The 15457-nt window shown below is 49.4% G+C and overlaps 1 protein-coding gene across 6 annotated transcripts in view; it reads right to left on the bottom strand.

Annotated features, from left to right (window-relative positions):
- Positions 1–15457, bottom strand: part of CUX2 (cut like homeobox 2) — a 162219-nt gene that overhangs the window by 30524 nt on the left and 116238 nt on the right. For 4 of the 6 annotated variants that reach the window (XM_064272200.1, XM_023539304.2, XM_064272199.1 and 1 more), the window contains 3 exons: positions 8003–8137; positions 2375–2498; positions 309–385 (listed from right to left, as the gene is read on the bottom strand). In XM_064272200.1, coding sequence (XP_064128270.1) covers positions 309–385; positions 2375–2498; positions 8003–8137 — 336 coding nt within the window. Of the gene's footprint in view, positions 1–308; positions 386–476; positions 551–2374; positions 2499–5646; positions 7957–8002; positions 8138–15457 lie in introns of those variants that run through there. The other 2 variants (XM_064272202.1, XM_064272197.1) reach the window with 2 other exon arrangements.

The raw sequence follows: 15457 nt of genomic DNA, 5'->3' as shown, positions 1-15457 counted from the left end.
CTGTTCTCACTGCATGCCCGGCCCCTGTAGGCGTTGCGTTTGCCGCCCTGATCTGATTCTACCTCAAACCCTCTTTCCACAGCAATATGGCCACTGGGGGCTAGAGGCCTCAGATCCCAGCTGAGTGAGGTAGGCCTTCCCTCTCCCTTCCCAAACTGCCTTCTCGTCTTCTGGTTCTGGAACACCTGAGTCTGGCAGACAAAGGTGTGTCCCCACGTTGGCTGCCCCTCTGTTGCCCCTCCTGCTGGGCCTCCTGGTCTGCCAGGCAGGGTGCTGATCGAGGGCAGGGGACATGTCGTGATACATACCTGAATGTAGAACCTTGATTTTCTCCTCTGCCTCCCCCAGTCTGGCTGCCAGAGTGATTTGTACTTCTTGAAGGCCCCTGTGGAGAGACAGGCTGCTTATGTCAGCCGCAGGGATGGCCTGGCCTGGGTCCCTGAACCAGACCCCATCCCGGCTTCATATTCCCTTACCTGGTTCCTAGAAATCTGCAACTCTGTCTTTTTAACATAGAAATTCAGGTATTTGGCTGCCCTGTTGTTGTTAACTGAGATGAAATTCATGTAATGCAAAGTTAACCATTTTAAAATGGACAATTTAGTGGCATTCAGTATATTCACAATATTGGGCAACAGCCACCTGTCTAGTTCCAGAACACTTTGATCACCTCAAAATGAAACCTTGTACCCACTAAGCAGTTCTCCCCATTTCCCTCATCTCCTACCCCTGGAAACCGCTTATCTACTTTCTGTCTCTATGGATTTGCCTGTTCTGGACATTTCATATGAATGGAATCTAATAATACCTGGTCTTTTGTGTCTGGCTTCTTTTGCTTAGCATCATGTTTTCAAGGTTCATCCATGTTGTGGCATGTATTAATAACATTCCTTTTTATGGCTGAAGAGTATTCCATTGTATGGATGTACCACATCTTGTTTATCCCATTCATCTGTGATGGGCATTTGGGCTGTTGTGAACAGGCCTGCTCTGAACAACCAGGTACATGTACTTGTATGAGTCCCTGTTTACAGTTCTCCTGGATCTAAAGCTAGGAGTGGGTTTGGTGAGTCACATGGTAACTCCAGGTTTAACTCTGTGAGGAACCACCCACACAGCTGCCCTGTTGTGCTGACTGTGTGGCCTCCATGATGGCTGCCTCAGTTAAGCTTCTGTTAGAGTTTTCAGGGTCCTACAGGAAGTCACCTCATCTCTCTAGGCTTCAGCTTTCTCTTCTGTAAAATGGGGTTTCTGAGGGGACCTGCTTCAGTGGGGGTATGATGATATTTGCTCAATATCATCGGCTACTGCCCCTATGGGAGGGGTACACTTTTCCTCCTTGTGTGGCAAGAGTTTGGGGTTCTCAGCCAGCTCCTTGGGGCCTACCTCAGGCATGATTCAAGCTTCTTACCAGAGCAAGAGGAGCCCTAGGAGGACCAGAGATGGTTTATGCAAAGCGCAGTGACTTCCAGGAAGGCACCCCCTTTGCCTCTGAGCTCACATCCTACCCTTCCCCCTTGCTCACTCCATTTCTGTCACACTCACTTCCTTGCAGCTCAACACACCAGGCACGTTCCCATCTCAGAGCCTTTGCACGGGCTGTTCCCTGTGCCTGGAACACCCTTCCCCTACATACCTGCAAAGCTCACCCTCTCACCTCCTTGGGCCTTTGTTTGCCTTCTCAGGGAGGTCTCTCTAACATCCTATTTAAAACCACAGCCTCCTGCCCCACCTTGTGCCCCCTCCCCTGATTTACTTTCCCCACTACCCTTATTATCATCTAACACACCATATATTTTATCTTGTTCATTCGTGTGTCTCCTTCACTAGAAAGTAAACTCCAAGACAGCAGGGATTTTTATCTGTTTTGTTTGTTGCTGTGTCTCCTGAGCCTAGAACAGTGCCTGGCACACAGTAGGTGCTCCATAAATATGTGGTATGAATGAAGGAAAGAATAAGTGAATGAATAAAGAGATAAATGTAATCATCACCATAAAACTGTCCTAGGTCTAGAACTACCCCAAGACTGTAGGCATTATTACCACCATACCAATAGTAAGGGCAATCACTAACTAAGCACCTACTGTGTACAAGTGCTGAGCTAAACACTTACAGGTAACATCTTATTTCGTTTTCACAGCAGGCGAGGAGTTGATACCACCATTAGCCCGTTTTCCAGATGGGGAAACTGAGGCTGAAGGGTGATGTGACCTTCCTAGGACTGGCCCCACAGCAAGTCAGCAGCTTGAACTCAGACCTGCTGGAGGCCAAAAGCCTCGCCCTTTCTGAATCGCGGGTGTAGGGGCAGTTGGTTTCCTCAGGAGGGTGACTGTCCAGCCCCCCTCCTAGCCCCACCCGCCCCTCCCTCACTCACTTTTGTTTCTCGGCCTCATTTCTCTGCAGCAAGGTTTCTGTCAAGAGGGCTTTGCAGGGAAGGCCTGGGAGGCGGCTGCCCTCAGTCAGCGTGGGCCTGGCCGGAGTCGTCCCCTCTCTTTGCTCTGGGGGAGGAAAAGAGGGAAAAACACCCCTCACTGGGAGAATGGCCTGAGGGCCAGTTGCTTTCTGCAAGCCAGGATTGGCTGTGCTGGGGGAAGAATCAATTTCCCAAACTTGGGCCTTGGAGAGAGTGCAGCTGTTGGATCCTCTGTCACCGTGGCACCTCCCAGCTGCGAGTGAGCCCACACGTCTGTTCCCATAGTGCCTGCCTCAGGCAGCACACCCAGAAGCCTCCTCTGCTCTCCCAGACCCATTCATGCTGCCTCGACCTGCTGTTTGTTTTTTTATTTAATTGTAGTAAAACAGACACACAATTCAAGATTTTAACCCTTTTAAAGTACGTAATTCATTGGCACCCCCCGCCCCAAAGTGTCTGTCAGTTTGTCGTACCATGGGGGTCTGTGTGTTTCTGTGATGCTGGAAGCTATGCCACCGATATTCAAATACCAGCAGGGTCACCCACGGCGGACAGGTTTCAACACTAATGTCCAAAGACCAGACGAGTTGTGGAATGACATCAAGGACACCATACATGAAGAAAGCAAGAGGTCATTTAAAAGACGGGAAAGAAAGAAAAGACCAAAATAGATGTCAGAAGAGACTCTGAAACCTGCTCTTGAATATCGAGTAACTAAAGCAAACAAGAAATCATGAAGTAGAAGAGCTGAACAGAAGATTTCAAAGGGTGGCTCAAAAAGACAAAGTAAAGGATTATAATGACATGTGCAAAGAACTGGAGACAGAAAACCAAAAGGGAAGAACACACTCACAATTTCTCAAGCTGAAAGAACTGAAAAGTCAAGCCTTGAGCTGCAATACTGAAGGATTCTATGGGGTAAATACTAAATGACACAGAAAGCATCACAAGAAGATGGAAGGAATACACAGAGTCACTATACCAAAAAGAATTGGTTGACGTCCAACTGTTTCAGGAGGTAGCATATGATCAGGAACCGATGGTGCTGGTGCTGAGGGAAAAGTCGAAGCTACACTGAAGGCACTGGTGAAAATAAAACCAAAAAAACCCAAACTCGTTGCCGTTGAGTCAATTCTGACTCACAGAGACCCTACAGGACAGAGTAGAAGTGCCCTATAGTTTCCAAGGAACACCTGGTGGATTTGAACTGCTGACCTTTTGGTTAGCAGCCATAGCTTTTAACCACTATGCCACCAGGGTTTCTACTGAAAAACAAGGCTCTAGGAATTGACATAATACGAACTGAGATATTTCAACAAACGGATGCAGCACTGGAAGTGCTCACTTGTCTATGCCAAGAACTTTGGAAGACAGCTACCTGGCCAGTCGACTGGAAGAGATCCATATTTATGCCTATTCCCAAGAAAGATAATTCAACCAAATGCAGAAATTATCGAACAATATCATTAATATGACACACAAGTAAAATTTTGCTGAAGATCATTCAAAAGCAGCTGCCATAGTATACGAACAGGGAACTGCCAGAAATTCAAGCTGGATTCAGAAGAGGACTTGGAACCTGGATATCATTGCTGATGTCAGATGGATCCTGGCTGAAAGCAGAGAATACCAGAAAGATGTTTACCTGTGTTTTATTGACCATACAAAGGCATTTGACTGTGTGGATCATAACAAATTATGGACAATATTGTGAAGAACGGCAATTCCAGAACACTTATTTGTGCTCACAAGGAACCTGTACATAGATCAAGAGGCAGCCGTTGGAATAGAACAAGGGAATACCGCGTGATTTAAAGTCAGGAAAGGTGTGTGTCAGGGTTGTATCCTTTTACCATACCTATTCAATCTGTATGCTGAGCAAATAATCCGAGAAGCTGGACTATATGAAAAAGAATGGGGCATCAGGACTGAAGGAAGACTCATTAACAACCTGTGTTATGCAGATGACACAACCTTCCTTGCTCAAAGTGAAGAGGACTTGAAGCACTTACTGATGAAAATCAAAGACCACAGCCTTCAGTATGGATTACACCTCAACAACAAAAAAAAAAACCAAAAATCCCCATAACTGGACCAATAGGCAACATGATGATAAACGGACAAAAGATAAAGCTGTCAAAGGTTTCATTTTACTTGGATCCACAATCAATGCCCATGGAAGCAGCAGTCAAGAAATCAAACGATGCATTGCATTGGGCAAATCTGCAAAAGACCTCTTTAAAATGTTGAAGAGCAAAGATGTCACCTTGAAGACTAAGGTGCGCCTGACCCAAGCCATGGTGTTTTCAATTGCCTCATATGCATGCGAAAGCTAGATGATGAATAAGGAAGACTGAAGAAAAACTGATGCTTTTGGGTTGTGGTGTTGGCAAAGAATATTGAATATACCATGGACTGGCAAATTTTTTTTTTTTTTTGGCAAAAGAACAAACAAATCTGCCCCGGAAGAAGTACAACCAGAATGCTCCTTAGAAGCAAGGATGGTGAGATTACTTTGGACATGTTATCAGGAGGGATCAGTCCCTGGAGAAGGACATCACGCTTGGTAAAGTGGAAGGTCAGTGAAAAAGAGGAAGACCCTGAACAAGATGGATTGACACAGTGGCTGCAACAATGGGCTCAAGCATAACAATGGCTGTGAGGACCAGGCAGTGTTTTGTTCTGTTGTACATACGGTCACTATGACTCAGAACCGACTCAACAGCACCTAACAACAACTCACTGGCACTGAGTACCGCAACCACCATCTCTACCTCAATCCAGAACATTTTCGTCCCTCCTAACAGAAACTTAAATCCATTAGCAGTCACTACTCATTCCCTGCTCCTAGCCCCTGGCAACTGCTAATTTGTTTTCTTTCTCTGTGGATTTGCCTATTCTGCACATCTCATATAAACGGAATTATACACATTTGATCTTTTGTGTCTGGCTTCTTTCACTCAGCATCATGTTTTCATGTTGTAGCATGTATCAGAACTTCGTTCTTTTTATTGGCTGAATAATATTCCATTGTATAGATATATACAGCACGTTTTACTTATCTATTCATCTGCTGATGGACACCTGCATTGTTTTTGCCTTTTAGCTACTGTGAATAGTGCTTCGATGACCATTTGTGTACACGTTTTTGATTGAACATCAGTTTTCAGGTCTCCTGGGTATGTATGTAGGAGTGCAGTAGCTGGGTCCTGTGGTAACTGTGTTTAACTTACTGAGGAGCACTCAGGTTCTCCCCTCCTTTGACAGCACACACTCCGACACTCCTCTTCTGCCTGCACCGCTTTCCACTTGCCTCACCTGCAGATGCCACAGGGCAGGACCCATGTCATGTCCACCTCCATAGCCTTGCGGCGACTCATTGCCGGGAGGGAAAGGGGATCAGCGTGTGCCTTTGGCACTGATTTCACTGTGGGAGCAGAGGGCGTGCAGGGGCCGTGGAGGGTGGGAGCCTGAACTGAACTCTCTGGGGGAGCCCCTGGGAGGCCCAGGCAGAAAGACCCAGGGAATGGAGAGGACGGAGCCAGGATTCTGCCTGCGAGGATTCAGGAGGGCGGACGCTGAGAGCCCAGAGTTCAGGCTCCCTCTAAATAGAAGCCTGAGAAACTGCAGCTGGAGGCCATTTGGAGGGTCTGGCCAGGCGACCTGTGGCCTGAGAATTCCAAAATCTGAGTTCCCCAACCTTGGGACCAACTTACTCTGTTAACCTCTGTCCTAGCTATTAAAGTCCTACTGTGTACTTGGCATGTGAGACCAAGAGCCAAGCTGGGTGGTTCACGCAGGGCACCCCTTCAGTGGCTGACAGGGGCTTAGGGAGCCTGACCCATTGTTCGCACACATGGCAGGTATGTTCCAGGAGCTGGGGCCACGGCAGCAAACAAGAAGACGAGGTAAGACCATGGTGACACAGGGCAACAAGTGACCTCAAGAGAGTCCCTTGGTCTGAGTCCCTGATCAGCTACCTGCTGGCTTTGAGACTCAGTTTTCCCATCTATGAAATGGGGCCAGGGACACCTCGTAAGGGTGATGCTGGGAGACAACAGAATGGCGTGGGAAAGGCACACAAACAGGGCTTGCCACACAGCAAACATTCTAGAAAGGCAGTTTCCACACTTCTATTACTCAGGAGGGAGGTCTGAGCCCCAGGGGGAACCCAGGGGAAGGAGTGACGGTTTTGCTAGGGTTTTGCTAGGGAATCTCAGAAGGCTTCACAGAGGTGTCGGCATGTGAGCTGGGGATGAAGAACTGACAAGTTTAGAGACAGTGCTTGGAAGGCATTTCTGCCAATGTCTTTTCTCAACTGGTCCCAAGCTTAGAGTGTCAGAGGTACAATATTACTCCATTAGACCCTAACACTAAGACTCCTGCTAAGGGCCAAGACCCCAGGCTTCTGCATCTGGATATTTATAGGCAGAAAGGAAAACGGGACATTGTCTAGAATCTGACGTCGGCTCCGAAACCAGCTGCTGTGAAGTCAGTTCCGAGTCATGGAGGCCCCACGTGTTGCAGAGTACAACTGCTCCACAGGGTTTTCTTGGCCATAATTTTTACAGAAGCAGCTTGTCAGGCCTTTCTTCTGCAGTGCTGCTGGGTAAGTTCGAACCACCAACCTGTAAGTTCACAGCTGATGACAAACCCCTTGTGCCACCCAGGCTCCGTTTTTGCCTATAAGCTTGCTTGTTTGAGTATTCTTTTCTTCATTCACCACACTTCTTAAGGGCCTAATGCCCGAGGCACAGCGGAGGTGCCGGGTGTCAGTAGTCAACAGCACAGACATGGTTTTGTTATGTAAACCAGCTGCTGTAGAGTCGACCCAGACTCAGGGCGACCCCACGCGTGTCAGTCTGTAACTGGGCTCCACAGCGTTTTCAACGGCTGGTTTTTTGGAAGTAGATTACGAGGCCTTTCTTCTGAGGTGTCTCTGGGTGGACCTGAATCACCAACCTTTCAGTTAGCAGCCAAGCACTTAAAAGTTTGCACCCACTAGGGACTCTAATATCAGCTCAGGTATTCTTTAAGCCCCAGCTCATCTCTTCTCAGGATCTGTGGCTGAGCTAGTGCTGTGTACTCACTAACCCTTGCTTCCCTCTCCTCCTGGGCACACAGGTAGACTACATTTTCCAGCCCCCCTTGCAGCTAGGTGTGGCCACATGGCTGAGTTTTGGCTAAAGGGATGTGGGTGAAAGTGATAGGTGAACTTCCAGGCTTGGACTCTGTAAACCCCAGCAGGACCCTCCACGTTCTCTTCCTCTGATTGTTGGCTGGTTGTCAACATTCACTGTGACTCCAGATGTCACATGTTGCAGATGGCAGGACCTCCGTAGCCTGGGTCCCTGAGTGACTGCACGGAGCATCCCTTGTAACCTCCCCACCTTTCAAATATATTCAGCCTGAGATTTGAGGGCTCATCTGTTTCAGCGGCAGTGTCACCTTAACCCATCCCACCTCTAAAAGGATAAAGTCAAGATCCCTACCCGCCACCCCACTGAGGGTGTCCAAGTGGCTGCTGAAGATCCATAGCCCACTTGTCTGTCACGGACGTCCCACCCAACTGCGAAGACTCATCAGTACCTTTGGGGCCGAGCAGCTCGGGATGCCTCTTCCACGAAGCGTGCAGGTCTCGCCGAGGCTGCCCACTGGAGTCGAAGCTGGGGGCCTGCAGTCTGTCGTCTAGGCTGCGAGCCGCCTCAAACACAGGCACGGGGTCTGCAGAGGAAGAGAGGCGGGTAGGGTGATGAGGGCCCAGGTGCTGGGTCCCTCCATGGTGACCTAGCGGGGCATCCACAAGAGCCATCTGGGAGTCGCTCTGATGGTTCAGGGTTAACAACGTGGATTTTCTGCTTTAGGAGGGAGCAGCCTTCTCCCTGGGTGAGAGGTGTCCTGCCCAGCTAGGAATAATAATGATCACAATAATTATGGTAATGCAGGCAGTCCCTGGATTACGAATGAGCTCTCTTCCTAAGTCTGTCTTTAGGTCTAATTGTATGTAAGTCGCAACAGTTAGGTAGGGTTTGCAGCTAACATCAGTTAGTCAAGTGTTTGTCTTAGTATACAGTGTACCTTCCTATGCATAAAAAAATTAAAAGAAACACTTCGAGATACACTAAAACACCTTTAACATAAAAATGCAGCAATAGGAACAAGAACGTTCTGTGTGCGTTGCAAAGTAGGGCCTATTTGTTATGAAGCGCTGTATGGACCTCAAATCTTTAATATAATAGGCTTTACGTAAGTAAATGGGCTATACTTAAGTTGGATGTTCATAACCTGGGGACTGCCTGTAACTGCATTTTCTGGGTCGTGTAAGTGGTTAACATGCTCAGCTGCTATTCGAAAGGTTGGTGGTTTGAGTCCACCCAGAGGCACCTTGGAAGAAAGGGCCTGGTGCTCTACTTCTAAAAAAATTAGACACTGAAAATCCTATGGAGCACAGTTCTACTCTGACACTTACGGGGTCACCAGGAGTTGGAATCAACTCGGTGGCAAATGGTTCTTTTTATGATGTCATCTGTGGCTGCCATAAGAATGTGCCCTGCAGATCTCCAGCCACAGGAATCATGGCTGAGCAAGGATTCCAGCTGCCGCACTCTGACACCGTCACGCTGAGAACACCCTGTGCACAGCTGGGACACTAAGTCTGGTCCATTCCCGGAGACACGGGCTCCTCTGAGAAACGCCTTGGGCTTGAGGACTCCCCTGTGGCCTTGCCTGGCCTTCCTTGGACTGCACGCTTCCAGCAACCTTCCCTCCCTCTCCCTTTCCTTTGCACTCACACCTCCTTAGTCCACGACTCTCCCAGCCCCCTGGCCCCTCCCCATTTCCTCTCACAGGCGTGTCCCTCACGGATAGCAGCCGCGCAGTATAAGCCTGACTTGGTGCCTGCTTCTCTGTGGACCAGACTAATACACCATCATCTGTGACACACGGCTGTCAATAAAATGGTGACTTTTCTGCATGTAAGATGCCTCCCAATCCCCCAATTGCTGTAAGCGAGCTGTGCAGGTCTCCCGGCCAGCCTGGAATCTCATTCCCTCTCCCACCCCTTCTCCACCATCTTCCTTCAGGTCTAGAGTTTAGCAACACTTCTTCTGGGAAGCTTTCCTTGACTCCCCACCTAGGGCAGGGACTAATAACACCTGAATAATTCCAAGGTTGGGGTGGCATTTTCCAGGTTACAAAGCCCCAGGAGAATGAGGTCCTACGACCTTCGTAGTTGGAGGCTGGCTTGGACCACTCATTTTCACAGATGAGGAAACTGAGGCTCAGACAGCCCAGCTAACTTGCTGAAGGATGGAGTTGAGACTCTGATACCACAAATGTTTGCTGCCCCAGTGATGTGGACATTCCCCCCACAGCAGTCACAGGAGGTGTCCGGGGTGCCCAGGGAAGCCCAGATCTCTTCGTCCCTGACCAAGGTGCCCATGGTCTGGTCCACAGTTCTTTCCAGTACGCTGAAGCCATCTCCTCCGTTCCTGGTACCTCTTTGGGAGCCTCCCTCCAGCATCTGCCTGGCTACTGCTCTCTGCTGAGGGCAGCAGGATGGACAGCATGGACTCTGGAGTCAGACACCCTGGGATGTGGTCTAATCCATACTTAATTCTCGGGATTGATGTGTGACCTTAAGAAGGGACTTGGGCTCTCTGTGCCTCTCCATACAAGTACCGACCTCATGGGGCTAGGACAAAGATCCACATTAAATGCCCAGCACAGCACCTGGCACTTGGTAAGCTCAGAACAAATGGGAGCCCTCATTGTTCCTGCCTCTCTGTGCTCTAGTCCCACTGGCCTTCTCTCAGGTCCTCCAATGCACCCACCCACTGCAGAGCCTATGTACAGGCAGGAGACTCTGCCTGGAATACCCTTGCCTCCCTTACTCCTTCCAGCTAGTCACTGCTTATTCATCTTCCATATTGAAACCCCAATGCTACTTCTTCCAGGAAGCCTTCCTTGACTAGTCAGACCTTCGATATGAGCTCTCCCAGCTGCCTGCACCTTCTCTTTCCAGTATCCATCATAGTTACTACTTAAACTTATTTGCGAGTCCGCTGAATTAACACCCACTGGACTGCAAACTCCACAGGGAGCACTGGGAGGTATATGTTTTTTGCTCCCCCACTGGACCCACTGTGCTTAGCACGAAGTCTGGCACACAGTCTGACCCAATAAATATTTGCTGATGGAAGAAATGGGGCAGTGCCTGTACACAGGGCCTTCAGGTCTGGCTGGAACAAGGATGCTTGTCCATTTTCTCTTCTTCCACCTGTTTGTGTAGGTGGCGGGAGGCTTGGACAACGGGCGTTTGTGCCGAGGTAAGCAGGTGCGCGTGAACGCCGCCGCGTCTTTCCTCTGTCAGCACTCCCCCACGCCCCGTCATTAGGCAGGGCCTGCTCAGCGGGGTATGCCATTATGTCTCCCCGGGCTGATGTAATTATACATTGACATAATTAACCCAGCAAGCGCATTAGGCAGGCCAGCTAAAAATTCATCTATAATTATTTGTTGTGTGCATGCTAATGAGTCCATCTGCACTGCCTTTGTACAACATGAACAAATTAATTTACAAGTCTGGATTTTTTAATAAGTTCAAGGAAACGCTTCCTATTGTGTCCTGTTTTTTTAGAAAGGAATAAAGAAGCAATGAGCACTCGCCAGGGTCAGAGAAGTTAGATAAACATGGGAGGGGGCAGCTCTGGGCGGCACAGAGGGCTGGCCCTGGCTCCAAGGAGGAGGTGGGAAAGATCTGGCTCGTGGCTCAGGGGCCCTGATAAAGGATGTCATTCGCCCCGCTCATGCGGACCAGTATTGATGTTTCACTCTGCTCGGAGGCCCTGCAGGTCATTCCTTGCCACCTTGTGTGCTCTGTCCTGGGGAAGCTGATTTCAGGTGGCCCCTGGAGAAGTTGGAGGGAATGGGGTTGGGTGGACACTTGATGTAAGTTCAGTGGGTTTCCAGGCTCTGTGTTTTCATCTGTGTTTGCTGGTGCAGGGTAGAACACAGTGATTAAGCTCACAGGCTCTAAGACCCGCTCTGCATCCAAATCCCATAGGGCTTTGAGCCTCAGTTTTCCCATCTATAAGGTGGGAAAGTTTAAGTGTTCCTACTTCCCAGGAAAGGAGTCTTAGTGGCACAATGGTTAAGCACTTGGCTGCTAATTGAAAGGTCAGTGGTCTGAACTCACCAGTGGCTCCACTAGAGAAAAGACTTGCTGATCTGCTCCCGTAAAGATTACAGCCTAGGAAATCCTATGGGGCAGTTTTACTGTCCTATAGGTTGCTAGGAGTCAAATCGACTCGACAGCATCCAACAACAACCCTTCCCAGGAATTACTACTGGGAGGATTAAAAGTACCGAGAGAGGCAGTATGATTTAGAGGTTGTTGGTGTAGCTCAGACCTGTGATCAGGAGTTAGTTTTGACTCCAACAAGAGGTATGATCTTTGGGCAATTAACCTCTCAGAGCCTCTGCTTTCCCATCTGTGAAACGGGGCCACACGAGCAGGGTGTTGCAAAGGCTGGGTGAGAGAACGTTTATGGAGATGCGTACAGCTGGCGCACGGTGGGGCTTGCTAAGTGCTGGCTGCTGTTATTAACCTGAGGGGAGGCAGCACACCTGGTTCCCTGGCGTTCTGGGCACCAGCTGACCACATGGTCACTCTCTGTGGAGTCCTGGGAACAGGGTTTGGCCTCACATGGTCTCATCAATCCCAGGAGACCTGGAATCCAATAATCCTGCTGGGAACGCCACTTGAGATCCAAAGATTTCTGCTGAGAAAGTCGTGCTGGGAGGGACCTATCAGATCAGTTTGTCTAGGGCCCACCGCTCTCCCCCAGTGCACAGATGGGGGCAGGTGGGTCTGGTGACTTGCCTGGAATCGAACACCAAGTTGGTGACAGGGCTGAGATGGACCTGAGGGCCTCTTCCTCTCACACTATGCTGCCTTCTGGTTCCCCAGTTTGAGGGAGAAAGTGGGGGGTAAGTTTCAGGTGATTCAGACAAATTCAGGCTACAATTGAACCCTAACAGCCAATACCAGCACTTATCACGGGCCAGTGTTTTTCTCAGTACTTTACACTGATGATTCATTCCGTTTTCACCATGACATGATGAGGTAGGTACTGTTATTTCCCCCATTTTACAGATGGGAAAACTGAGGCAGAGGGAGGTGGAATCGTGCGCGTGGTGCAGCAGTGGAAGAGATGGAACCCGGGCAGGCTGGGTCCAACTGGCAAGATAAGGGAGGTCCTCGAGTGTCCCTGCAGGTTCTTAAGTGGGTGGGGGAGGAGCACATCATAGTCCCCTGGGGAACTTGTCAAACATCTTTGGGCCTCAGTCCACAAGGTTCTCATGTGGATAGTGTGTGTGTCACTTCCAGTCCTTTAGGGAAAAGCAGGTGGGGATTCTCTGTGCCACAGCTGTTCGACCTTCTTGGCCTTTCTCCCAGGCACTGATGTCCCCTGGCGGGTAGGAGTGGATCTGTGGCTTCTGCCACCCAGTTTTAATTTCCATTTCTGGTAAAAGGTCCGACTTAGCTTCCAACGGGGCTGTCAATCAATATTCCCACCTTCCCCTAGGAGGTCACCTGAGTCAGGCTGGCCAATCAGATCTCTACCTTGGGAACTTCAATCATGAGATGGACATTACAGTCCCTCTGTTCAGCTATTGCTGGCACTATCCTGTCCAGCCAGGTGGTCACACCATTCTCCCCAACTCCTTTTCTGCTTAATAATTTATCCAGAATTGGCTTCTGCTGTGTGACACTAAAGAACCCCAACTGATACACGCACTGAACTGATTTTGACAAAAGGAGACTAAAGAAATCACTGGCCCAATCCATTCATTTCAAAGCTGCGTAAACACTGGGCCAAATAATAAAGGGATCGAGGAGAGAAGGCTTAGAAGAGAGTGAGGGGTAAGCGACCAGCTGAGGTGGCTTGTGAGGCCCAGCAGGCCAGCACACCCAGGGCTTTCCCAGACCATGTCACAGGTTTGGACGATGAAGGAAACTCAGGCGCTTACTCTGGCTTGACTTTCAGGACAGGCCTGCCCAGGAAACAGCCAGGAAAGACAAACCGCCACACTTGTCCTCAAGAAAGGATGAAGGAGGAAAGAGGCCAAAGGGTTTGTCGTGTTCACTGACATACAGTAGGTGCTTAATAAATGTCTGTTCAGTAACTGAGGCAAATGCTGTTATTATCCTCATTTGCTACAGAGGAAATGAAAGCCCAGAGAGGAGAGGCCATGTGCCCAAGGTCGCCCAGCTCAGAAGTGGTAGAGGTGGGATTTGAACCCAGGGCTGCGTGACCCTGCAGTGAGCCAAGTTGCCTTGAGGTGCAGTCAGCTTGCTGTGTGGCCTTGGGCAATGTGCTGACACCCCCACCTGCACCTTCATGCGAAGTCTGTGCAGTGTGAAGCTGGCACATTCCAGGGTGATTAGCCTGAGTCAGGCTGAGCTCGCTGGGGAACCTATGAGTCCAGGTGTCTGCTTTACCGGTGCTGAGTAATACACTGGTGAATGAGGTGGACAAGAGCCCTGACCTCCTACACCCGGCATCCCAGTGCAGGCGACAGATGCCACTCATTCACAAATGTGCTTAGTGGGACTAGGGAGAATGTTTCTATTAATGAACAGCCCAGGGCAGCGGGACATACCTTGGTGAAGGGGACAGGGATTGCCTCTCTGAGCAGGTAAGAGGACACGAGATCTGCAGGAAGAGAGTTTCAGGCAGAGGGAACAGCTTGTGCAAAGGGCCGGCAGCTGGAAGGAATGTCTGGCATCCAAGGAACTGACACCAAGGCCAGGTGGCTGACTGGAGAGTTCAGGGGAGTAGGGAGATGAAGGTGGATTAGCGGTGGGTAGGCCACAAAGCACCTCAGTTGACACATTGATGGGGATAGGATTTCTCCCAAGGGCACTGGGAAGTGACGTTTGGTTTTTTTCAAGCTGCAGCACACAAAATGGACTATAGAGGGAGCCAGAGAGAGTAATGCAATAATCCAGGTAACTGAGGATGTTAGTTGGATGAGGACAGTGCAGTGTTGGTGGGGAGAAGTACTCAGATTCAAGAAACAGACGGGAAGAAGAACTAATGAGATGTGGTAATGGACTGGATATAAACTGCAAGGAGGCAGGACCTGAGGAGCTGCCAAGTCTCCAAGTCTCACAGGAAGAGGTCCTCACTCAAGTCTAACCTACTTCCTTCCTGCAGCCCCATTTCAGCTGCCTTCCAGGGAGACAAGCCTGTTCCATAAGAGAAAGCAGCAGGTCCTGGGGTCTGATTCCCCGCATTTTCATCCTCTCTAGCTCCCAAGGAACTGGGCTGTGGGTTGAGTTGGGTCCCTGTTCTAAAATGCACACAGCAGTGATTATGATTTACGTCCCAAGGCGTTTTCCATTCTTTATTTCCACCTTCTCTTCTGCACACAGTGCTGAGTCCCCAGATTTTACGGCATACTGGTAGACTCATTTCTTCCCGCCTCCCCCATGTGGGAGAAATCCATGGAGCCCTGAGAGCTTACCCTGGACCACTGTTGCTGGGTATTCAGTTAGGGAAGACAAAATTACTAGCAACCAGACAACCAGAGGATTCTGCTAAATTATGCAAAGGTAAAATCTTTGGCCCACACAGCTGCCAAACCCAAGGGATCCCAACTTACTTTGTGCAACGGTATTATTCAAACCATCAGATCAATGTCACTGGCTACTCTCACAAACACAAACTGTGAGACAGAGAAATGACAAGAAATCTTTAAAATGTTTGGATGAGCTCTCTCTGAGAACCTGACAGTCGTGGGGTCTGGATAGCTTGTGTTCATGCCTGAGTCCTCCCTTCATCCCCTGGGGCCCGGCACTGACCTTTCATGTAGTAGGTGCTCAATACACATGGGTTACTTAAAATGTGTGATAAAAGACAAAATCATTGGGAGTCTGGGTGACAGGGCAGGACACCAGGGGGTCCCAGCATTTTCTGTGGGAGCGTCTCTGTAGTTGGCAGAATACTGGCCCCCAAAGTTGTCCATGTCCTAATC

Source organism: Loxodonta africana, chromosome 19 (assembly GCF_030014295.1).
Source record: "Loxodonta africana isolate mLoxAfr1 chromosome 19, mLoxAfr1.hap2, whole genome shotgun sequence".
Lineage (NCBI taxonomy): Eukaryota > Metazoa > Chordata > Mammalia > Proboscidea > Elephantidae > Loxodonta > Loxodonta africana.
The sequence above is the reverse complement of the archived record's forward strand: the minus strand, read 5'-3'. Positions and strand labels throughout refer to the sequence as shown.